The sequence below is a fragment of the Rousettus aegyptiacus genome, unplaced genomic scaffold (assembly GCF_014176215.1).
Source record: "Rousettus aegyptiacus isolate mRouAeg1 unplaced genomic scaffold, mRouAeg1.p scaffold_m13_p_6, whole genome shotgun sequence".
Classification (NCBI taxonomy): domain Eukaryota; kingdom Metazoa; phylum Chordata; class Mammalia; order Chiroptera; family Pteropodidae; genus Rousettus; species Rousettus aegyptiacus.
In genome coordinates, this window is record NW_023416309.1 from 9,036,107 (window position 1) to 9,060,177 (window position 24,071).

The 24,071-nt window shown below is 51.4% G+C and overlaps 1 protein-coding gene across 8 annotated transcripts in view; it reads right to left on the reverse strand.

Moving 5' to 3' along the window:
- Positions 1 to 24,071, reverse strand: part of ZMIZ1 (zinc finger MIZ-type containing 1) — a 231,613-nt gene that overhangs the window by 82,193 nt on the left and 125,349 nt on the right. For all 8 annotated transcript variants that reach the window (XM_016164985.2, XM_016164986.2, XM_016164984.2 and 5 more), the window contains 2 exons: positions 18,757 to 18,870; positions 11,279 to 11,384 (listed from right to left, as the gene is read on the reverse strand). In XM_016164985.2, coding sequence (XP_016020471.1) covers positions 11,279 to 11,384; positions 18,757 to 18,870 — 220 coding nt within the window. The remainder of the gene's footprint in view (positions 1 to 11,278; positions 11,385 to 18,756; positions 18,871 to 24,071) is intronic.

Genomic DNA, 24,071 nt, shown 5'->3' on the forward strand with positions numbered 1-24,071 from the left:
TGCTGATAGCCATTCATTAAGAGCCATCTATCTACTCATCCCTTACCTCATTACACAAAGGATTTGAGTTACTCTGGGCAGGTTAATAAATCTCTTTGGTAGTCAGTTTTCCAATCTATAAAATGGGTTAGGCTGTTGTGAGGATCATTGCTGGTGTTCATAACATACCCAGCACTATGCCTGGCACAAAGCAGGAGCTCAACAGATGGCATGTTAAAAGTTTCTTTCTTAAAAGATTTTTGGGAAGGGATGCTGGGAGGCTTGGTGAGACAGAGGCCTCAAACTTTCCCAGCCCGAGGCACAGATGGGTGTTGCTAGCTCAGTCCAACCTCCCTCAGCTCTCTCCTCTCCATTACCCCACCGGGGCCTAGCCTCCTTTTCTTGAGGGGAAGGAAATGCAGTCTTAACCCCAAGTGAGCTTCTGCTGTCTTGGAGACAGCTGTGGGCTTCTGGCCCTGGAGCTTCAGGAAGGAAACCATTCCCCCACCTGAGTTAATAGGGTCCCACTCATCTTCTATTCACTTGGAAGTGAATGTGGCTGGCATTTACCTTGGGCCTAGCTATACTACACACACAGGTTCCATGTTTTCCAGACCCCAAACTACCACACAGGGTCAGGCGTAGAGTTTTCAGCTACTACAGGTATGAGAGGCATCCTACGGAAGTGCGAATGCCAGTATGTGGGAATAAGATTGCTAATACATATATAGTACTTCCAATACACCAGGCCTTATTCTAAGCCTGTATATATGTTAACTCATTTATGCCTACGATGTCGGTATTATCACCACCATCCCCTTTTATCAAATGAGGCGACTGTGGCACAGGGAAGTTAAGTGACTTTTCCAAGGTCACACAGCTGGCAAGTGTAGGACTGGGTGGATTCACATAGAGGCAAGCTGTTCCAGAGTCCATGCTTTCAACTACTACTCTCTATGAATTAGCTGAATAGTTTCTGGAAAATATATTTGAAATTGAGGCCAACCAGGAAATTTTGGCAATAACAGCTGACATGTATACTGAATGCTTACTTTGTGCCAGGCTCTGCTGCTCACCATCCATGGGACTGTGAGTGTTGAATGAGCTTGAAGATGGGTGGGGATGTTTAACCTACCAACAAGGACAAATCATTGTCAAATACTGTGCTTAATACCTCCACCTACAAGCAATTCAGGTGATCGATCCCAACAAGCTCTTGAGCCGTTAACATGCCTTTCCCAGGACCTCATTTCAACCTGCTCATAGAGAGTAAGGGGCCACTTACAGCTTCAGGGTCACATATTCTTATTTAAATCACAATTTGATCAAGGCCACTTGGCTCTTTGTAGCCAAGTGGCCTTGATCAAATTTATCAGTCTTTCTAAACCCTGATTTCCTCATTTGTGAAAAGGGGAAACATGGGTCTAGGATCATTATGTGGGCTAAGTGAGTTCACAGTGCCCAGTACTGAGGAAATACTGACCAAACATTTTCTAGCATCATCAGAATTTTTCCTAATCCAAGTGTCCTGCCCTGCCCTGCCCTGCCCTGGCCCTGTAAGTCTAAATAGGGAAGGCAGATGATAACCTGCACTATCGTTAATTCCTGTCTGTTTGTCTAACCAAGAAGGTATTTACAAGGCTGTGGGTTGCAAAAGTTCCAGAACCACCTTGCCACTTTCTGCCAAGTCCCTGCTCCATTTCACTCTCACACCCACGAATCCCCTGAAATCCTCCTCTGGGGGTGAGAATGCTAAGCTCCATCTTAAAACCAAAGCTCTGGCTTCCTTAATCCTCTTACCTGGTTCTTTGCTCTGCAGAATTAATTGATGCAGATGGCTTTATTAACTTCTCGGGGCTGCCTTGGCATCTTCAGGGCACCCTGGGCTGGTGGGGACAGTTTTGGCAGGACCTCTGTCCCGGGTGCACTATGGCTGCAGGGTGACAACCTGGGTGCCTATGGGGTGATAACCCTGTGGCCCTGCATCTCCCCAGAGGCTGTCAGCTCCGTAGGGGCACCTGCAGAGGAGTAGGAAGAGCCAGAACTCTGGTCTCACTTCTACTCTTACCGGGGCCACCTCCCTACCCCTTAGAGCCTCAGTTTCCTCCTCTTTAAATGAGAATCAGCCTGCCTTGGAAATCTCATGCGACTGGATGAGGAAGGCCGTGTAAATGGCTGTGTTTGTGTGTAGGATTACTGTCATTTCTCCCCTACAGAATGAGGCATTCATTTATTTCACACTCCAAGAACAGGAACTGTGTGTGGTGCATTTACAAGCATTTGTAGCCCCTGTGCTTGGTGCGGAGTGGGCCTGGTAAAAGATGCTAATCATTCCTCACCCTGAAAATTCCTTTTGGGTATTTCTTATTTTGAGAGGCATTCTCATGGCCGAGACCTTATCATTCTTCCTGTAGCTGTGAAAGTAGAGCAATGATGTAGATGCATTGGACTGTGAAAGAAAGTGATGCTGGGCAGGGCACGGCCTGCCCAGAAGAGAGAAAGTGAAGGGTGGTAGCCTAGCTCTCGTGGCCTCATCAGTCTGTCCTCTTTGACTTAAGCACTCTCAAGTATAGGCTAGGGGATGTGGCCCATGAGATGGCTTGGGTGGTCCTAGGATCCAGCGAGAAAACCAATGCCACATCAGCTCTCTTCCCATATTTGGGATGCTGCTATTTCAAGGAGAGGAGTCTCAGTTTCCTAATGTCCCATTACCCTTTGTAACTGGTGGAGAGCTGGCCCAGGCCCTAGCCATAGAACAGGCACCTATAGCTAAACTCAGACACAAGGCAGTCTCTACAGTCTTTATTTTGACAGTTAGTTTCTATATGTGGCAAGGCAGACTGATTTGCCAGTTATGGTAGCAATGTAAGATATAAGTTTCCTTTTAAAATTCCCACCTCGAAGTCATAATGAACAAGTAACAATACGAAAAATACAGATCATAATATGAGTGGGACTGGAAAATGGCAGGGATGATGAGGATGGGAGGCAAATAAGTGAAATTGGGAGAGTGCCTTGTTGCAGGCACTGCAGATGCTTCATTCCACGTCTCTGTTTATCGTGTGCATTGTGACTTTGCTTGCATCTTCGCCAAGGGGACTGTTACGGGGTGTATGTATCTGTGCCCCGACCCCCAAGAATCCCTCAACCAATACTGGATACCAGACGCTGGATAAATACCTCCTCATCCTTGCCTCTCAGGCTGACTGGGGACATATTCTATGCAGTCTTCCAGAGCTCCATGCAGGTGCCCACAGCCGGTAACCTGCTCGACAACACACTTATCATTGACCTCCTTCCCTTCCCTGTCTCATTTCCCTGCTTCCCCACCAGTGTTTTCTGGGCTCCTGTTGCACTAGAATCTCCGTTGCAGGGTTTGCGTCTGGGAGAACCCAAATGCAGACACATCAGTTCATTCCAGCAGCCTTGCCTTTCCCTACCGTGTGCCTCATTGATCCCTCCCTCCCTACCTCTCACAATCATGTGGCCAGGCCAAGAAGTCCCGGGATCCAGGTAAGAAAGTGGCCCCACCTTGAGGGTTCTGCACCACTCGTCGGGGTCCCGGGCCCCAGGTTCCCCTGCCATGGGTTGTGCCCTCAACCTTCCATCCCCTTTTATTTTGGACAGGCCTGGAAAGCAGGTATCCACCAGCTGGGCCTCAGGAAGCAATGTCCTTGCATAGCCCGGCTCTGTGGGGGAGCCAGTGATGAGCTAATCCTGCAGAGACAGGGAGACAGGAAGAGCAGCCTCCCTACCAGCAGAGGCCTACCCCTAGGGGCTCTCAGGGAATCAGAGAGGGCTGCACTGGGAAAACCGCTGAGCCAGCCTGGAGACAACGGTGCTCTTGTCTCACCCCACTCCTGCCGACTCCAGCCACACTCCAAAAGAACTCACAACGACCTTTGCTGCTTCTGCTTAAAACAGAACTCATGCTCCCTGAAGAAAATGTGGGAAATAGTGACACCGCACCCCGCCCCAGACAGATTTGTTACTGATAAGTTGACATTTGGGTATACACCTTGTTTTCTGTTTCCTGTGACTAAGTAAATGTATGTTTTGTTTTGCACCTGGTTGAGGTCATACTGAACATACCGTTTTGTTGCCCATCTAAACAAATTAATATTACGTCATAAGCATTTCTACATAGTGGTAATTCTTGGGAGACTTAGTTTTCAATAGTTGTAGAGTGGCCACTGAAATACTCAACTCCCTTTTCCAGGGCCTTGAAGCTGTTTCTAAATCTGCCCTGTCTCATTCTTCCATGGCACTGCGCCCTCCTCACTGTTCACTCTGGACACCCCAGGGACCATCGCAGCCACCCCTCCCCCCAATTCCTTAGCCTGGGAACGCCGTGTCCACAAACCCTTCGTCACGTGGGCTCCTCCCCACTGTTCTTTTTCTCCAAGAGCAAAGTGAGGGCACTGGATTCCAGGCCTCGGCTCTCAGAGAGCTGGGGGAGGAGAGACAAGCTGGGGACCATTGGCCCAGGACAACCTACCCCACCAGCTCGCTCAGGGTCACTGAGAAGGGGTACAGTTCCCTGTGTTCCAGATTTTACCATCTTACCATAGAGGTCAAAACCCTGCTGAAGCCATGGGACCTGATCTGTTTCTTCCCTATTGGCACCTGTTTCCTCCTCCATAAAATGGGCATGCTGTTAAGGGCTCCAGTGCCCTCTTAGCAGTAATGAGTCAGCGGGAGGTAAGTGTGTGAACAGGTTTGTCCATTAAACAGGGCTGACCGAAAGTTGGTTCCCAGGGGCCTGGTGATGAAATTCAGAGCCCTTTCCAGAGCAGGACCTGACCTGGAGTGCAGAGGCCAGAGTAGGAGGAAGGAAGGCAAGTCCCTCCCCCACATCTCAGCTCTGCTGAGCTCAGATGAGGGGGCGGGGACTGGTGTGCAGGAGGAAGTCTGTCCTGGCCTTGACAAGGCACCCAGCCAGGCAGCCTGGCATTTCAAGGGCGAGGGCCCGCCCGTCCACTGTCTCTGGGGGAGCTGGCAGGCATTAACAAATCCCCAGCAATTTGCACCCACCAATCCTGCCTGCTCACTGGGCAGCCGCAAGCCGTTTTTCACGCAGAGCTGCGCACAGCTTTGTCTTAGAGAGACAGATCTGGCAGGGTGTCCCTGAATGAGGCCATTTGTCCTCCCCAGTGACGGTGATGGGAAAGCGCCTGTGAGCTCTGGGGTGAGCAGAGGCAGAGGGGAGCAGAGAAATGCCATGGGGGAGGTGTGAAGGCATGGACAGGAGCCAGGCTTCCAAGAAAGGCCAGGAATGTCCCAACCACCGCGGGGGTCTGAGAGCCCTCATTCAGCCAGGTGGGACCAAGGACTGTTTTCAAAGACGGAGGGAATGGTTGTGACCCACCTTCTCCTGCTTAAGGAGTCCTGGGTAGAGGTAGTGAAATGACTTGTATGGACTCCGATGCCTGTGTCCCAACCCAAACTTCTGATGGAGGTGGGACACTTGCCACAGCACCCCCTGGGTTTGGGGTCTGTCTCTGAGCACAAGTTGCTGTTGAAGCCCCCTGGGACTGAGGTTCCAAGGCAGGACTGAGCCCTTCCTGAGCCCCTCCTGCGTGGATCCCAGACCACAAGGGGCAAGGCAGGGGCCCTATCACATTCCTGATGCTTCATCTCCCTGGCTGGCTTGGTTCTCTTCCCAGGGTGTACTGTCAGCTCCTCTGGGAGCACATCAGAGAAGCCAGACCAAGCAGATGTTGGTCAACACAAAGCAAGCGATCCATTTCGCCTGAGCTTCCCCTCCTGGTCCTGGGACTCAGGTTGCTTTGTTGGGATGTGAGGGTGTGCTTAGAGCAGAGGTCAGAAACATACATGTCCACGAGGCCTGGGGGTTTCCAGCCATGGGAAATGTTTGGGTGTGAGACAACGTGGTGGGGTCAGCCACCCCCCAGTCAGTCATGGGTCCAAGGTTCCCACTGAAAGGAAGTATCTGAATTGACAGTGCAATCTCCCAAAGAGCAACTGTTGGCAACTAATCTGCATTTTTAAAAACCAGCAAGTACTCAGACTCAGATGCCTGTGGGTCATGTCCAGCCCATGGGTGGGTGATTAACAACCACCCTTCTCTCATCACTAAGGAAGGCTGGTCTCCTCTTCCTTGGAGGTTTCAGGGGCCGCCTCTTCAGCCTTGACCTCTCTCCTGAGTTTTCTGGTCCCTTCTCCAGATGCTCCCGGGACACCCTGGCACCTCCCATACCTGCTGCTCTTGCCACATTTTCTACTCTGCCAACAGCTCCGTGCTTCTCCCAGACGAGAATCCAGAGCCATCACTGACCTGCCTAAGGGAGACAAGAGGGGTGCAAGGACAAGTACCAGGCATTCCAAGCTCTAGTCTAGGCTCTGCCATGCCTTGGGAGCTGGGGCGGGTCCCTGCTTCTCGATCCTGAGCTCCCTGCCCCTTGAGTTTTGGCATTCCTTATTCTACTATTTTAACATATTGCTGGGCTGCTTACAGAGGTCAGCTGAGGGGACACAGAGGCACTCAAGCATGGACAGCAGCTAAGGCAGAGGGCTCTTGGGGACCTTGGACATGGAGATTGCCTGGTACTTGGCGCCCACGTAGCCAGCAGGCACGGGCCTGCTTGGTGCCGAGGAGGCTGACATTTCAGTGCTGCCTGCCAAGTTGCTGTGGGCTGGCACGCAGTAGCAGTAGGGGCGTGGGGGGTGGGGTGGGTGGGCATGCCACGATCTTGGGGGATGAGACAGGTGACCTTCTGTACCAAAGCCAAGGAGGGAACAGCTTAGCCCCCAAGGACCTTCCTGATGAGGAGGTTCCTGCCTGTTTGAGTGTGTGTGTGTGCTTGTGCTCCCATGTGCAAGCATCAGGCTAAAGGCTGCACCAGAACAAAGAGCTGGGGGCTGGGTATCTGAAGGGCCCACGTGGAGACGCCTGACTTGGCGGTTTGCTGCAGTCTGCTCTGTGCTCACGCGCTCGCCCTCTCTCTCTCTCTCTCTCTCTCTCCCTCTCTCTCTCTCTCTCTCTCTCTCACACACACACACACACACACACACACACCCGAACAGCACTACCCCCAGGTCTGAGCTCCTGCTCCAGAGCCCACCAATGCTGGCGCACATAGCCCAGCCCACCTCACCGCCATCTCTCCTGACAAAGCACCGCTCTTCGCTGCATGATCTCATCCCACCGGCCCTCATTTGGCCCCAGATTGGCCTCCTGACAAGAGACAGACAGGGAGATGAAGCAGGAGAAGGGAATGGGGAGGCAGGCAGGCAGAGAAAGGGAGAAATACATACAGATTAACAAACAGACATGCACACAGCACACCCCGACACACATAGACATGCTCACCACCACACACACACACGACACATGAGTGCAAACACACACACATACACCACAAGGAGCATGTCTAAGAGGCGGCAGGGAAGGGAAGGACAGAGACAGACATACGATATCAGAGACTGTCAGAGAAAAAGAAGAGGGAGAGATTGGAAGGGTAAAAATTGGATAAGCCAGTCAGACAGAGTGGGAGCCCAGACAGAGACAGAAAAATAGCAGGGCGGAGAGGAGGCACAAGCTGCCTGCAGGAGCTCTGAAGACAGAGCATGTCCTAGAACTATAGAGGCCTGGCTGGGAGGCCAGCTGTGGTCAATGTGGCCACCACACACACACACACGCACGCACGCACACACGCACACGCACGCGCGCGCGCGCACACACACACACACACTCTGAGGCCACAGGGAACCTCACGGCTGTAGCCGGAAGTGGGGTTACAGCAGGTCATATACCCACAGAGCTTCGGGAAAGAGAGCAGAGGTAAAACAGTTTTGCTGGGGCAGAAAGGGCCTTGGGGGTTGAGAACCATGTTGGGGGAAAAGACAGACAGAAGCAGAGGAGGAAGGCTGGAAAGTAATATTTACTCAGCACCCACTGTGTGTCAGGTATTAGCTGAGCCTCTTGCTTCCCTGATTAGGAAATCATATTTAATCCTCACAGGCAGCCTGTGAGATAGGCATATAATCCCTCTTTACAGATGAGGCTACAGCACCAGGAGGTAGGCAACATGGCAGACAGGTGTCATGCTAGAGCTGCCTCTAGAACTTGGGGTCACCGCTCTGCTCCCCTTGGCCTCCACCCCTCTGATGGTCTAGCCTGACCCCAGCAGACCCTTTATCCAGCCAATAAACCATCAGCTGAAGCCTCTCTCTTCAGATTGGCACTCTGCCTTCCCAGAACACAGGCCAAGTACAGGGATGACTGGTATCCTGAAAGCTGCCAGGACCATCTTCTCAAGGGGTGAGGGTGGCCAGTGTAAGGTGGTGAGTCATGGCTGTCAGCGCTGATGAGGGTTTGACTCCTAATAAGAGACACTCAGGCGACAGCTAAGCCACAGGCGTTGCTGGGCCTCAGTGTTCTCAGCTGCAGAATGGGTATCCTGAGAACTCACTTCAGGGGCCCAGGGCATATCCTATAACTTAATAGACACAATGTAGGAAAAAGGGCTTTATAAACTGTAAAGAGCTGTGTACAACAAAGGTACAGATGGAGGAAAGAACAAATTGCTTGTTTTAGGAGAAGTGATACTGGAAATACCACTTAGAGGAGGGCAGGACCATGTTGGAGAGACTCGCATGAAGGGAAAAGCTCTCCCAAGTGGAGCAGCTTCCCAGATCCTGATCCAGGAGAATAGAAGCCTCCTAAATCTAGGTTCCTGACCAGCCCCAATGTCAGTTTGATGGAAAGAGCAGAGCTTTAGACCTAGAATCAGGAGGACATGAGTTCAAGTCTCAACTCTATCATTTATGAGCTGTGTGACAATAGGCAAGTCACAAGACCTCTCTGAGCTTCAATTTCCTCATTCATGACTGGAGATAATACCCTGTGTCTCATGAAGCTGGGCATGAAACAAGATACAGAAGAGCACCCAGCATGTACCAGCAGGGGCATGAGAGACACCTGAGGGAGGGACCGAATGGGGCCGTAAGCCTCTCCTCCCTCACTGGTGAGCAGATAGGGCTTCTGAGACAACTGGCTGTCCTGTTTTTCCCTCTGGCCAAACTTTCCTGTCTTGGTTTTGCCTCATATCTAGCTCTTAAATTCATGCCTTTGTCTCTACTCCATTCCACAGGAAGTGGAGCCTTCCTGGTCAAGCCACCAGCATCCTTGTCCTGATGTTTCCAGCAATCCGCTAACTGGTCCTTGCATCCACACTGCCCCGCCCCCTGCCCCCGCTCAATCTGTTCTTTTGTAGTTGTACTGATCCTTGCCAAATAAGAATTTAGCTAAATTCTCGTTACTCTTAGGACAAAGACACAACCCTCAAGATAGGCCCCATGTGTCTAACTGCTGCTGACTTGTGCTTCTAGGCTCTGGAACTACTGCCCTTCTTTTAGCTCTGCCAAAAGCCAAGCTTCCTCCTACCTCAGGGCCTTTGCACAGGCTGTTCCCGTTGCCTAGGAAGAAGCTCTTACTTCTTTTCTTCACCTACTCAACTCTTACCCAACCTTTGTGTCTCAGGGAAGCCTTCCCCCGCACCCAAGTGGTCTTATGGTGTCCTTGAGTTTTCCTTCATAACACTTATCGCCGCTTGAATTTACACACACACACACACACACACACACACACACACCTGTGATTATTTGATCAATGTTTTTCTATCCCTTTAGACCAGGGGTCAGGAAACTATAGCATATCACCTGATTTCATAAAGAAAGGTTTATTGGAACTAGCCACACTTATTTGTTTATGTATGTCTACAGTTGTTTTGTATGGCCTGCAAGGCTTAAACTATTTACTATCTGGCCCTTTACAGAAAAATTTTGCCAAACCCTGCTCCAGACTGTAGTTTCTCAAGGTGGGGCCATGTTTGTTTTATTCTTCATTGTAATCCACCCCTGGCCAGGTGCCTGCACAGAGCAGGTGCTTAACGGAGACACGGATGCATGTTTTTTTGATAATTAACAATTTTTACCTTGTCAAAATTGTACTGACTTAAGTGATTGTTAAAATTGCAGATTCCATCAGAATAGACATCACTTACAAGATTCCAAGACCCTGTTTTGGCAAGCAGTTCAATATAGTAACAATATCCCAGCCTAGGCAGGTGCATCCAGGATCCCACAGTAGCTACTGGCTGGTAAGACCTCACACACCCTTTATAAGCACCCTGCAATCCCAGTGCATGGACTGTCAGCATACATGGAAGGGAGCCCACACCAGCATTCAAGAGAGTAGGGATTGAGCAGACTTAATGAAAACATATCGTGAGATGTCCTTTAAATATTTTCATTAAGGCTGTTTCTATACATACTCCAAAGAAATGATTGATGAATTCAAAGAAAACGTCTGTTTTATTGTTATGTGGAGGAAATAATTGATTTTTTTCTTTTTCAATGAATTGTTCTGACAGATAAAGAATGTTAAAAACATGTAGACACTATGCTGGGCACTGTACATATTTCTAGAACTTATAGTGATTCTTGCAAAGTAGGTCGCATTGTCATTCCTGCCTTCCAGGGGAGATAAACTGAGGTTCAGAGACCACATGCTCGGCAAGTAACAGGCCTGGCTTGAGACAGGTCTGTCGGAGTTAAAGCTTACATCACACTCTCTGCTTCAGCAATGAGGATGGTGGGGAATGTATAGCAGTATCTTTAGTGAGCATAAAGCCCTCACGGACAGAATGTAGCCTGGCACCTTCCCTGACCTCTGTTTAATATGGAGTCATGAGGTCACATTCGGTGACAAAAGTTGCAATGGAGAATGCAGAGCAGGCTGTTAGAACCCTGAATGTACGGATTTGTTTTTATTTTAATTTGTGTTTTATTTTAAATAATTTGTTTTTGAATGAATACAATGGAGTGTCATGGTTAAGAATACCTACTCTGGAGTATGGGCCTGGGCATAAATCCCAACTCTGCAACTTTCCAACTGTGTGACTTGGGGAAATCTCCTTAGTTTCTCTGAGCCTCAGTTTACTTGTCCATAAAATTGGGATGATTGCAATGCTTATGCTCAAGGGTCACTGTGGTGATGAAATGAGATGATGCATGGTTCCTGTTAGCCAATTGTTGGGGTGTGGTGTGCCTTGGGCCCCTCACTGCCCCTGAAGTATCCCTAGCCCCCTCCCCCCCACAGATAAGGATACTTTCTGAGGTGAGGGAGAATCCCCACCTGTTGGCTCTGGAGGCTCACACCACACATGGACAAACTGAGGTACCAGCCAACAGTGGTAGCAGACAGCCCTGGGTTAGAGTCCAGTTCTCCTCCCTCCTCCCGATCACATCCGTGGAGCCCCCAGTGGTCACCTACCGGCAGACTTCGGAGTGAATTTATCTCGGTTTGCAGCACACACAGCCAACAGTCTATAGCCGAGGTCCAGGTCGAACCCTTGCTGAGCTGCCACCCGACTGACCACCTGCCAGCAACAGGGAAAGAAAGGGCAGGGGTGAGTCACTGCCCACACCTGGCCTCTAAGCCCAGAGTGGCGGATGTATCTATTTTATAGGTGAGGTAGGCAGGCTAAGACAGGTCCCCAAGATATGGCAGAGTCAGGACTCTAACTGCCTTGTTCAGTCACTCAGCAAAATTGACAAACCCCTCTTCCACACCAGGCCTTGAGATCCTAGTCTCTACCCTCCAGGGTTTCTAGTCTAGTGGTGGGCCTGATCCCAAAGCCCAGGCTTTGCCACTTTTAAGGGCTCAAATTTGGCCACATTCTAGCAGTTGGCTGGGGATGCTGTACCATGTGTTTTGGACACCCCAGGCTGGGGTCTCTTTCCCTCCACTGTAGTTCTTCAAACTCCTTTCCAAGTCCCCAGCTCCCAGGAAGTCTCCTGTGTGCTTACCACTTCTCCCCCGTTCCCTACAGAGCCTCCTGCACCTGCCAACGTGGAGCACTCGCTATCCCTCGCTACTCTAACCAACGTCCCCACCCAGAGCATTGACCTCTCCTGAGTCTGAATCTGTGTGTAAGGAGAACCACTGACTTAGGACACGCAAACTCCATGGAGCCTCAGCTTGGAGCTGCCCAATGGACAGCTGATGCTTCCCCAGATGGACACGCCTAACGCTCCTCAGTACTTAACTCTGGGCCAACCGCTCTTGCAGCTTCTCAGACTCAAGCCCAGAAACTGCAGGGCTCTCCTGCTCAACCTGGGGTCTGTCTTCAGCATCAAGCACCAGCTTAGCACATAGGAGCCTTCCATAAGAGTGGTGGTGGAGTTCGCCAATAGCTGTGTATCTGGAGACTGCAGGTCCCACCCAACTCCTTGTGAACCTCGGTAGTATGGGCTCAAAGGGGGAGAGGCAAGAGCCTGGGGCAGTCCCGGGGCAGGGGACAGTGTTGGATGGAGTGATTCCGCTGGCTCACGTCCGCTTGTAAGACTTCACTCCCTCTCTGCCCATTCCTAGGTGTCCCTGCCCACTCCTGCCTGCCTTCCTCATTAACAGCAGGCAAATTAAGTTTCCTTATTAAGAGGGAAGGACCTTGGAAGATGGAGTCGTTTCAGAAAGCAGCTGGGGCGGCTATGGCTGACTGGGAAAGGAGTGCTCCCAGATGTAGGGCTCATCTTTTGAGAAAGGGAAGACGCTGTCATCAAGTCCCTAGAGACGCCTACTCCAGAGGCACCTGAGGTCCTCAGAGAGCCTCAGGGTGCTATGGGGTTGGGCCTGGCCCCTGTAGACATCAGAATAGTTCCCCATCATCTTCTTTGTATTTAGGGGTTCATTAAAAGGGCTCTGGGGCTAAAACAGTGGGGAAACCATAATCTAGGTCAACCCTCTTGTTTAAAAATATGGACACTTGGGGCCTGAAGTGTCCATGGTGAACCAGGAAGGAGCCAGTGGCTCCCCCTTCCCAGAACCGCCAGAGCCTCTTGGGATAGGCCCCTGCTTCCCTGCCCCCCATGTCCTGGGAACCCCCTATGCAGGGAGGAAAAAGGACTTTCTCAGGTTAGAATGTTTGCTCAGCTTCTCTACTACAAACAGAAGCCCCTGATGCAGACACTTTCCGTTCTCTCCAGATTCTTTCCCACGGGCTCTATTTGCCCCTGTACTATGTTTCTTATGTCCCCCAACCCCCATATTCCAAAGTCTCTGGACTATCCAGGGCAGGGATGTCCTCACTGTTAGTCTCCCTGTCCAAGTAGGAAAACCAAAGCCCCTAACTTTTTATGCAGACAAAAAATTCTGCAAACACACTCCCAGAGCAGGAAGAAGGGTTCCGGAAGGGTCTTTCCAACCCGGATGTTTACTATGGTGCCCTTCCTTTTTGGCAGGAGAGTCTTGGGGTGGACTCGCGTGAGCTCCACGGTTCATTTGGACTGGCTTGCCAGTGAGGCCACTGCTTGTGGGAACGTCAGCACAGGCGGGTACTGCAGTGGGGCAGCTGGCTCCCAGGTCTTGAGGGCTAAGTTAATGTTTTATAAGCAACAAAGCACCAAATTCTTACAACAGCTTCACGAGGGAGTGTTGTCATCTGTTTTACAGATGAGGAAACCAAAGATGAAGAACAGCTCAAGGTTACACGGTCTGGTCGTGAGAGGGCCAGGATATGATCCCAGGCAGCCAGGCCACAAGGTCTGGGCTCTTTCCATGAGAAGATGACTTTTTTAGCCCATGAAGGGTTAAGGCCATAACTCCCAACCTGCCTGGAGAACTGTCAGGCCCTAGGTTGAGAGCAGGAAGGCAAAGATCCCTCTGTTTGGCCAATACTAGCTAATCCTGCTGCTCTGGTTTGAAAAACAACAGCAACAACACAACAATAACAATAACAACAAAAAGTAACAAGCTAAATTGAGCAAGAGGGGCCTGGTACTGGTATAAAGGCTGTCCTACGGGCCTGGGCCTGGTTCTTCAGAGGAGCAGGGAGTGTCTGTTTGTTACAAGTCCCTTGAGCCCCAGCATTTAGAAGGGTCATTGGCTCCAACAGCCCCTCTTCAATGACAAGGAAGCTGAAGCCCAGAGAGGTAAGGGTCTTGCACAAGGTCACACAGCATGGGTGTGGCAGAATGGGCTAAGCTAGACCCTGTGACACTACAGTGCCTTGTGTATACTCCTAGTTTCCTCTGGCCCAGCCTGAGGACACCCAGGAAAATTGTGTGGGATGGGGTCTTAAGTGACAGTGGTGGGAAGGATGGGCTCGGCTCAGCAGTCTGTTCCGTTTTGGAGAGCCCGCTCCCACCTCGATGGGCATGAAACACTCAGTGAGGGGACCTGGGGGGGGGTGGGGGGAGGTGGGGAAGAGTAGGAAAACCCCTCCTCCACAAAGGCTGGTGGTGAGTGCCCTCTGCTGGCTGCCCAGGTCCAGCCAGCTAAGTCAAGCCCACAAGGTGTTTGCTGTTCAGGCTGTCCTTCAGGGCTGGCTGTTTGAGACCTAGACCCTGAAACCCAGGGAGATCTACAGGTCAGCGAGTCCAGCTACTCATGCCACAGAAAGGGAACCTGAGGCCCACATGTGAGAGAGGAGGCATGCTCAAGGTCACGTGGCAAATATGTTAAGTGACTGTTTTGCCTTGAAAAGCGATGAGCCTTCTGGCCAGGAAGCATGATAGGCTGTCTGGGAGATACTAGAGAAGGCGTTTCTGCTCCCGGCAGGGGTCTAGACCCACAGCCCTTTCTGACTGACAGTCAGGGGAGCTGAAAACTAGCTGGGCTTGTGCTCTAATCCTACTCCATCCTATACTGTGCAACCTAAGGCCAAATTACTTAACCTCTCTGAACCTCAGGCTCCTTGTCTGTAAAGGTTTGAGGATGTCCTCTATTTCTAGGGTTGTGTGTAATTGGCTCTGACTGTTCCATACGTCATAGTTCCATCTCATGGTTATACCCTAACCACTCAGGGCAGGCCCTCATTTCTCACTTTGCTACCATTTCTTAACACAGGGTTGGGCTGGTATTTCTGTTGCTGCTACTTGTTGCTTTGGAGTCAGTAATGAGGCTGGGTTCTGGCCCTGCCACTTGCTAGCTGTCTTATCTCACCCAAGCAACTTAATCTCTCTAGGCCTCAGTATCCTCATAAATGAAATGGGTACAAAATGCCCTCCTTGCAAGGATGACAGCCAGGACTGGGCACACAGCTCAATGAATACTGTATGTGAATGTATGCCCAGGGCTTCAGCAGGGAAGGCTTTGAGGCTCTGGGGAACCCCTCACCGGAGAAACAAGGCCTCTGTGGATGTGCTAACTGGTCTGTTTCCCTCTTCCACCTCCTACCCATCTCCCCTCTTCTGTGCCCAGGCCACCTGAGCCTTCCTACAGGAGGAGGAGGGAGCAAGTGCAGAAAGGCCTAACTGGGGGGCGGGGGCACCCACAGAGGGATCTCAGCTCTGCTGCAAAGGGAAGGGGCCAGGAGAGTGAGCCGCCACCTCCATCAAGAAAAACCTGGTCCTGAGGAGGAAGTGGTGCCTTGGGCTCTTGCACTTCTGCATCCTGGGGTCAGGAGCCATGAAGGAGACCATGGGACAGGGGTCTCCCAGTGGTCCAAAGAGCTCTTTGCCCCAGATCCTGGCTTGGGGATCCAGAGTCTCTCACTTGAATTGTGCCTGAGCTGCTTAGAAGCCAGCATGGCACAAATGTGTCCATTTTCTGTCTAAGGCTAAGTGGTTTTTAATTTATATCCTCCAAGTAAGCCGGATCCAGAGGAATTTGCTCCCCGAGGTCACCCAGGGGATTGAGACAACCTGGAGTGATCAGACTGCCACCTGGATGGGGAGGGGTATGTGTGTGTGGTGGGGGCGAGGCAGCTTTGCCTGCTAGGCCCCTTGGGATCTCTAAATTCCCTCAATCTATCCTTCCCCACAGGGCAGAGTAGGGAGTAAGGATGCCTGGGGGAGGGGAAGACTGGCAACGGGGCCCTGGGGCTGCATTCAGTCAGTGGTACCAGCCCAGGACTATAGCAAGCTGCTCCCCCTTTCTCAGTTGCCTTATTTGTAAAATAGAAGTGATGATCCCTTCCCTGCCCACCTTGTAGGGTTTTCATAAGGATGCAAGGGGACAACATCTAAGAAAGTGCCTTGGACATCGAGAGTGTCTTCTATGACCCCACCTTTCCTGCTGCTGGTTCCTCAGAGTTCCAAGGAACAGTCAGACCCAGGTCTCTGCAACTGTGGCTGGTGGATCAAGGGCTCCTTTCTGGCTAAACAGCTAGGTGGAGAGGTGGGGGACAAAGCCAGCCATTCAACTGAGTGTATAACCTAAGCTGGGGTGTAGTGAGAAGAGGCCTTTGTGCAGAGTTTCCCCTGCCTGGGAAGCCAGAGCCTACTCCCTGTCCGGTCAGGTCCTACAGGATCCTCCCTGGACTTCCTCCTCCAAGAAGCCCTCCACAATCCCTCCATCCTACCCTTCAAGGATACTCCCTTTCAGAGCTCCTATCCTCACATAAACCATAACTATCACTCACCTGCTTGAGACCCTTCAAGGGCTCCTCCTTGCTCTTCAATATCCAAACTCTTGTAGCTTGGTCTGTAGGCCTTGTGTTGGCTGGTATCTGTCCCCCTCTTCAATCTTATCTCATATCCCCCACCCTTACCTGCACTCAGTTCCTTGAACAAATTAAGCTTTAGGGCCTTTGCAAGAGCAGTTCCCTCTGCCTGAAGAAACCTTCCCTCTCATACTCCCATAGCTCTTTGCCATTCAGATCTCAGCGAGTCCTCAGGAGACTTTTCCTGACCACCATCCTGACCACTCTCATGGAGTCTATGTCCTTATATACTCCTTTGCGTGTTTAGTGTCAGCTTCTCCTCCCCCTCGACACCAGAAAGTAAGCTGCTTGAGAGAGGTCTGCTGTGCTCATTGCACTCCCTCTGGTGCCCAGCACAAGGCCTGGCCCACTACAGAGACTTGAATGTTCGTTGAATAAATGGATGAATAACAAGGCCAGGACAGAGCCAGTTACTAGTCATCTCATGCTCACCTTCCCATCTACCCTGGCCAGGGCCATTGTCTCATTCAGCTTAAAGTCTCCATGTCCTAGGCAGAGCCAGGCTTGGGGCGGGCTGCTGGGGGAACATGGCAGCCTGTCTGACTATGTGTTATGCCTGAACTCTGCCTCCTCGTTCACTTCTGGCTGCCTGCAGCTGGGGTGGGAGTGAGGGGCCCTCTGATAACATCTGTCCCTGCCCATGCGGCTTAGCCTGAACCAGGATCCCCACAAAGAGGATTAAGAAAGCTGGGGAGGGAGGGAGAGGCCAACGGGCTGAAGGATAAGGAGGGCTGGGCCATGCAGGTGGCCGTCTGATCTGGCCCAGTGTCCCCAGTGGGGGCCAGATGGTATTGGGTTTGGACAAATGGAGGAACCTGGGAAAGTCTTGGCTGCATCTCTGCCTGGCATCCCTAATGGGCAGGAGCATCCACTCTAGAGGCAGACGGGTCTTGGCTTGAATCTTAGGTCCACTTCTTATGGGCTGTGTAACCTTGGGAAGTTAGTCACAAGTCTCGCTTTCCTCCTCCATTAAATGGAGAAGATGGCACCAATTGCATAGAGTGTGTGTAAGGATTCAGTGAGAAGGCATGTCCGGTGGGCCAAGATCAGTGTCAGGCACAGAAGAGGTGTTTGATAATGATGGTCCACATTATTGTTGCTATTCCTTTCACTCAAGGCCATGGCTACGCTGGGCCTTTCTCCTCCCTCCTGTTTACAGCTTTACAAGAAAGTGCCCTTGGACTTTACCCATTGTTCCTGCCTGGCCAGGCATCCATCTTGGCCCCTCCTATCCAAGATTTGGGATAGCTGGCCTCCCTAGCAATCCATTGATCCACATTTCCTTCGAAACTGACTCAGGACCCTCTGAGCAGCTGCCCACACTGGCTGCCAAGGTGTCCTCCCACTTATGGATACAGGTTATGTGGCTGGGCACATTCACAAGCTTTCAGCTCTTTCTACATGGCTGTTAGCTGGCAAGCTCCTCGGCTTGGCAAATCATGCCACCAGCTGTGGGCCTGGCCTCTGCTGAGCTTGTATCCTAGACCCTTACCAAGCTGAGTTAATCTCAGTTCTCTGGGTTCTGGTGTACAACTGCAAGTGCCATTTCATGTGCTTAGAATGCTCTCACTATCCTCAGCTGCCTGTGTGGATGAAACAAACTCCTAAAGATGTATAAGTGGCTCCTATGTCAATTTTCCACAACCAGCCCCACCTCCCATGTGGCTAATGCTTCCTTTCTCTGTGCAACCTCCACCTGGTACATAATTTTCTCAGTCACCTATCTCCACATCTGTCTTCCCTACTAAAGGGGAAATTGGGTTTGGCAAAGTCTCATCTGTCGTTGGTTTTGCAGGACTTAGCAGTGGGGATTGTACGTGATAAATGAGAGATCAATCTGTATTTATTTGAATAGATAGATGGATGGATGTAATAGTAGCTCGATATGTGGTTATATGAATGGATGAGTGGATGGATGACCATAAAAAGAGCTCACTAGATGTTTATCTAAGTGAATAAATGAATGACCGCAAATGATTCCAGAGTCTCCCTGTTTTCTAAGATGGCTACAAATCCTTCAAGAGTCTCAGCTTTCCTTATGATGTGTCAGACTTGGAACTCTCCAAAGTAGGCCCTGTCTTTCTCATCAAGGGCGGGGAACACATGTAATCCGTGGGGACTCTGTCTCCTCATCAGACCAGTTTCCTATGGTGTCTGTACGTCAAGGGTGCACAAAGAAGGGCCAACCCCTCCAGCACCAATGTCTTCCTATCTCTCATCCCCTATCATCTGTGGCCACTCCTGTGACTGGCAAGGCATGCAGTCGTCCTCTCTGGGTGTGCACAGGTGGGGAAAGGTGTGAACTCACCGTCAAACAGCCCATCAGGCTTTGCTCGAAGGGCCGTTGGAAGGCTCTAGGGTCTCCGCACCAGTCCAACAGCTCTGTGGCGGCATTGTGGAAGTTGGCAGGATTCTGTAAGTGCTGTGGGAGAGGGAAAAGGAGAAATCATGAGGCCACAGAAACGAGGGCAGCACAAATAGTCATGGGGTCTGGGGTGGGAAAGACCCCAGGCCTCACAGGAGATTTGCGGAAAGGGGCAGACCTGATTAACAAGCTTTCTCCAACTCCCTCTTATGTACCTCCCCTTTGGATCTCTGCCTCCAGCCTAACCCCTGGGAGGAGGGGATTAGCAGCTCCATTGTAAATATAAGAAAATTAAGGTCTAAAAGAAGGTAATGATAGTAGATATTAAAGTGTTTTTTAGATGCTGGCAGTAGGGGAGGCGAACCCTGCAGAGTTCAGGAGGGTGGCATCTGGCTACTGTCTTTGGGGGATGGCTCTCCCTGAGCCAGGATAGGCTGGTCCTGGAGATTTCTTTTTGATGATACTCAACACACACACACACACACACACACACACACTTAACCACCCACCCACCCCAACTCTGGCTTCAGACAAACTCTGCCATAGCCAAATAGGGCAAGAGCAGGTGGGGTCAGAAAAAGGTCTCCAGGCCCCACAGCTAGGAAGGTGGACTAAAGCACACTGTGCCCAGGTTACTGTCACACTGTAGTCTGGGGTATGTGGCTTAGTGACTCCTGATTTCCTGGGCCCAGTCTGGCTCGGCTTGGGGGCTGCTGGCATTGTTGGGAGGGGTCCTGGCCTGAGCTCAGGCCTTTCTCAGTCAGGGAGCTGAGTCAACTGAGACTGAATTCTTCTGCGAAGGCCTCTAGATCCTGCTTCAGACCCAGGCCACAGGGCTGATGGGATGGGTGGGGATGGCTTCCATAGTCACCCATCCGTTTTTTAACACGTATTCATTTCTTTCTAGGCCACACTGAGTTAGGCACTCAGCCCAGGGTCATGAAGCAGGTTGGGGTGAAGCTGGGATTCCAGTGCTGGGAGTTACTGCCTCGGGGTCCTCCAATGGGACATCTAGAAGGTGTCCGCAACGGTTGGAATATAAGCAGCTGCAAAGGGGAATGTGGTACCTTTTGAGGTTCCTGTGGCTTTGGCGCTGGGAGAGACAAGGAACAGTAGCTGGCCCCGGGGAATGTAGCATCCCTACCTGCAGTATGAGTCAGCCTCAGAGCCAAGGCAGAGAAGGGTCTTAGGAGCTGTCAAGTTCCCAAACTGGGAAGAAAGTGGATGTGCTGTGGTTGCCCCTGTGGGGCAGGGACCCTAGGGTCACACTCCACCTCCACCTCTTTCTGGCTGCTAACCTAGAGCAGTCTCCCCCACCTCTCTAAGCCTTAGTCACCCCATCTGTAAAATGGGGATGGCAGACCATGGGATGGCAGTGGGAATGTTTGTTTCCTTTGCTTAGGGTTTCATGCCTGTTGTTATGACATGGTTTGTGCAAGGTAAGATTTAAAAATGAATGGAAAAAAGTGGAATGGATTAGAATATCCTCCTTCCATGGGAGAATAAGGAGAGGGGGAGATGAAGGAAAGAAAGAGGGCAAGTGTGCAGCAACACAGCCCTCCATCAGGGGGCCGTGGTCAGGATTAAACAAGTTGAGGCCTACACAGCCCCTGGCAAAGCGCCTGGCGTGTGGGGTACTCCCATGCGGGGCTGCCCTTGGCCCTGACTCTGTTTCCCAGAGGCTCCCTTGGAAGCATAGCTGTACTCGGCAGCTGGCAGCTCCACTCAGTGCTCTTTTTGTAAAGGCAGAGCTCCTGCATTTGATTTGCAGAAGACAGGAGGAACTTTCACAGATAGAAACATGCCCTTTGCCCCCAGTGCCCCCTCTCTAAATCAGGCCCCCTCTGAAGCCACACACTGCACCTGGGCTCCACGTGGAAAGTCAAGCAAAGCAGCTAATTCCCTGCCCAGCAGCCTCCCTCTGCTAACCGAGTTATTCCGTTTATTTACATGATGTCACACTCAATTAGCAGTGTCAGCAGCCACTGCGGGCTGCTCTCAGACCTGCCTGCACACAGCACCCCCACCTGTAGCAACCCCCTCTTTGAGGCTCTGGGCTCGCAAGTGGCCTCTGAGGCCAGGCTCAGGAGCCCAGTTTTGTTCTGGCCCCCGAGTACCCAGCCTTCCATATCTGGTCAGCCCACTCTGAGCTTCTCCATGCTCACATGGGCCAGTTCACTGGCCATCATTTGGGCTCTGGGTGGTCATCTGTGAGTGCAACTCATTGGTAAAAAGACTATCAGACATCCCATTCAGTGGCTGTTGCTCAGAGGTTCTGTGGCCTTAGCCAAGCCCCCTCCATTCTCTGTGCTTTTGTAGTGCACAGAGATGTAGTGAAATGAGCAGGAGAGACCTGGACCAAACCTCATGTCAGCCACTGAGCCACACAGCCTTGGGTGTGTTCTCAAGCTTCAGATCCTTCATCTGTAAAATGGGATGCGGCAAGCTTTAGAAACAATATACCTGATGACATCCCTATTAAAAGAGAGGTGCCAGGTAAACACTATTATTGCTGGGACCTCTGTACTATTTCTTGTTTCTCCTACGAGTTTCTAGAGCATAGAAATAGTCCCCTGTTCCGCTCTGGAATCCTAGATGGCATAAGGCCAGGTCCAAGCAGAAATGGTCAGTGAACAGTTAATTGTCCAAAGGATGGTCCAAGCTTACTACTTCAGAATAGGTTCCCAGTGGCACATGGAGAGACTGAGGCTGGATGGGTGAGCTTGGCCAGCTATTGATGGTCTAGGGATGGGAGCACAGATTTAAATCATAGGCAGAGACATCCCTGGCTGTGGCTGTTACTAGATACTAATACCCTGTCCCTCACCATAAAGCCTGCCCATCTCTGCAATTCCTCATAAAATTGGAGCTATACCCACTGGCCACTGAGTCTGGGGCAGGAGTAGGGGAAACAATGCCCAAACCAGGGATTGGCTACTCAGACTAGGTGATGAATATATCTTCCTGTCAATCCATCTGTGAATCAAATAATCCATCCACCCATCCACCCCTCAGTGAATCAGTTCATAACCCATTCATCCATTCACTACTTTATTATTCATTCATCCATTCATTTACCTATATATCTACCTATTTATCCAGAACCTATCCAACCACCCACTCATCCATTCATTCATCCATCATCCATATCCACCTGCCTAACTGCCCATTCATTTATCTATCCATCCACCCATTTATTCATTCCCTTAGCTATCCATCTATCAGTTCACCCTGTCCCCTGCCCAGAGCATACTTGGGCCTCGCCCTGGTCTGGGCACTATGCTAGACTCTGCTGACTTAGAGATGAATATGGCACATCCTCTGTCCCCAAGGAACTTAGTATGGTGGGAGGCCTGACATATGCCCTGCAGGACCTACAGCTCAAAGAAAAAAAGAGCAGACCGGGTGAGGTAGCTGGGTGCCCAGGAAGCACTGGAGCTCAGAGATGGGGGTTATTAGATGCTCGGAAGGGCATCTGGAGTTTGGGGAGGCTGCTGTGCAGAAATTAGCTGATTTGCATGGCTTTGCATGTAGACAGCAGATGTGTCTGTGACCTCTGAGTGGGGTACATTGTAGAGGGCACTGGTTCTCCTGGTACCTGAGGCTGGGAAGGGGGAAAGGCAGCTGAGCAAGAGGCCTACAGGGAAGACAGCAGCAGATTGCTGGGGGATGGCAAGTGCAGCACTGGCTAGAATCAGGGCGGGTGGTGGGGGAGGGAAGACCATACTGTTGAAGTGAGGCAGGGCCAAGAGAGTCAAAGGCTATGAGGCCCCTGATGGGAGCCACAACCCCACCAGCCAGAAGCAGCCACAGCTAACACATCCATCACCCTCAGAGCATGCAGACCTACTCGCTTTTCTCCTCTAATTAGGATACAAGATGTCTGAGAATCAACAGTCATCAGCCAGCCGCGGCCACCCTCTGGGGCAGCTGGGAAGCAGACAGACGTCAGTGCTGAGCTGTGTCTGATTGGAGGTGCAAGAGAGGGTGTGGAGAATGCAGGGAGTTCTGGATGGCCCAGGGGGGCATCTGGACAGCCTGCTTACCCTCACAAATGCGCCACTGTCTGACCCAAATGGAGAGCTCTGTGTGTGTGTGCATGCATATGGTGTGTGGGGCAGGCTGGAGGAGAGCAGCTGAGGTGATCCCTGGCCTTCCAGCCACTTAACACTCACTGGCTAGGCAGGAATTACCATGCCCATTTCACAGATGAAGCTAAAGTGGCAACCTAATCAAGGTCAGGTAGCTAGTGAGGGCTGGACTGGGTTCACTGACTAGTATATCTGAGTTCTGTGTGTCATGCTTTGAGAGGGCTAGAACCCTGGGAGTAAAGGGCACCCTTACTCCTGGTGATGGAGAGCCAGGCGGCGGGAGGAAAGTTAAGTTGTGAGCAGGTCGCAGGAGCAGCTGTGTGCCTGTCACACAGAGAGGCTCATGCAGAGGGGGCATGACTATGTTGTCGGGGGGTGGAGGCCACTGACAGCGAATCCCTCATGGGCGGGAGAAATTGGGTCAAAGGCAGAGCCGGGAGAAAGCCCTGCAGAGGAGGAGGGAAAGCAGGGGAGGAGGGAGCGCACGTCTGGTTTCTATTCTGTGACCGTGAACAGAGGCGTAATTGGCGTTTGGGAGAGCTGTTCAGGCTGAGTTCAATCTGTAACAAGTCTTCTTCAATTTCCTCTCCGCAGACTCCACACAGGCTTCCGAGATTGCTCTGCTTGATGCTAATGAGAGGACACACATCCCTCATTCCCAAGGACTAGCGTCAGTTCCACTGGGCCCTGGCACTCGGGGAGGACAAGCTGTGTGGGGGTGGGGCTGTGAGCTGGGGTCTTGATGCCAGTGGCCCACGGTGGTTACCTGAGCTTCTTGCTAAACCCACCTAAGCCAGAGGCCTCACCCCAGCACTCCCCTCTCCACTGCGGAGACACCGAAGACAGCCCTGCCACCATTAGCTGATCACTCGCCATGTGCCAGGACTCGCTATGTGCCTCACCCACAGTGTCCTCCCAGCATCCTACGAGGTTGGCCTTACTGGCCCCATCTGACAGGGGCGGGGTGGGGGAGCCTGAGACTCAGAAAAACAAAAGGACATTACACTGTGGGCACATGGAGGAGTGAGGATTTGGGCCTAGTTCTGTTTGGTGTTAAAACCCACGGCCCTTCAACCATATCTGCTCTTTCCTGGAGTAAAATAATACTTTAAAGCAGCGGTCCCCGACCTTTTTGGCACCAGGGACTGGTTGGAATTGCTATAAGAA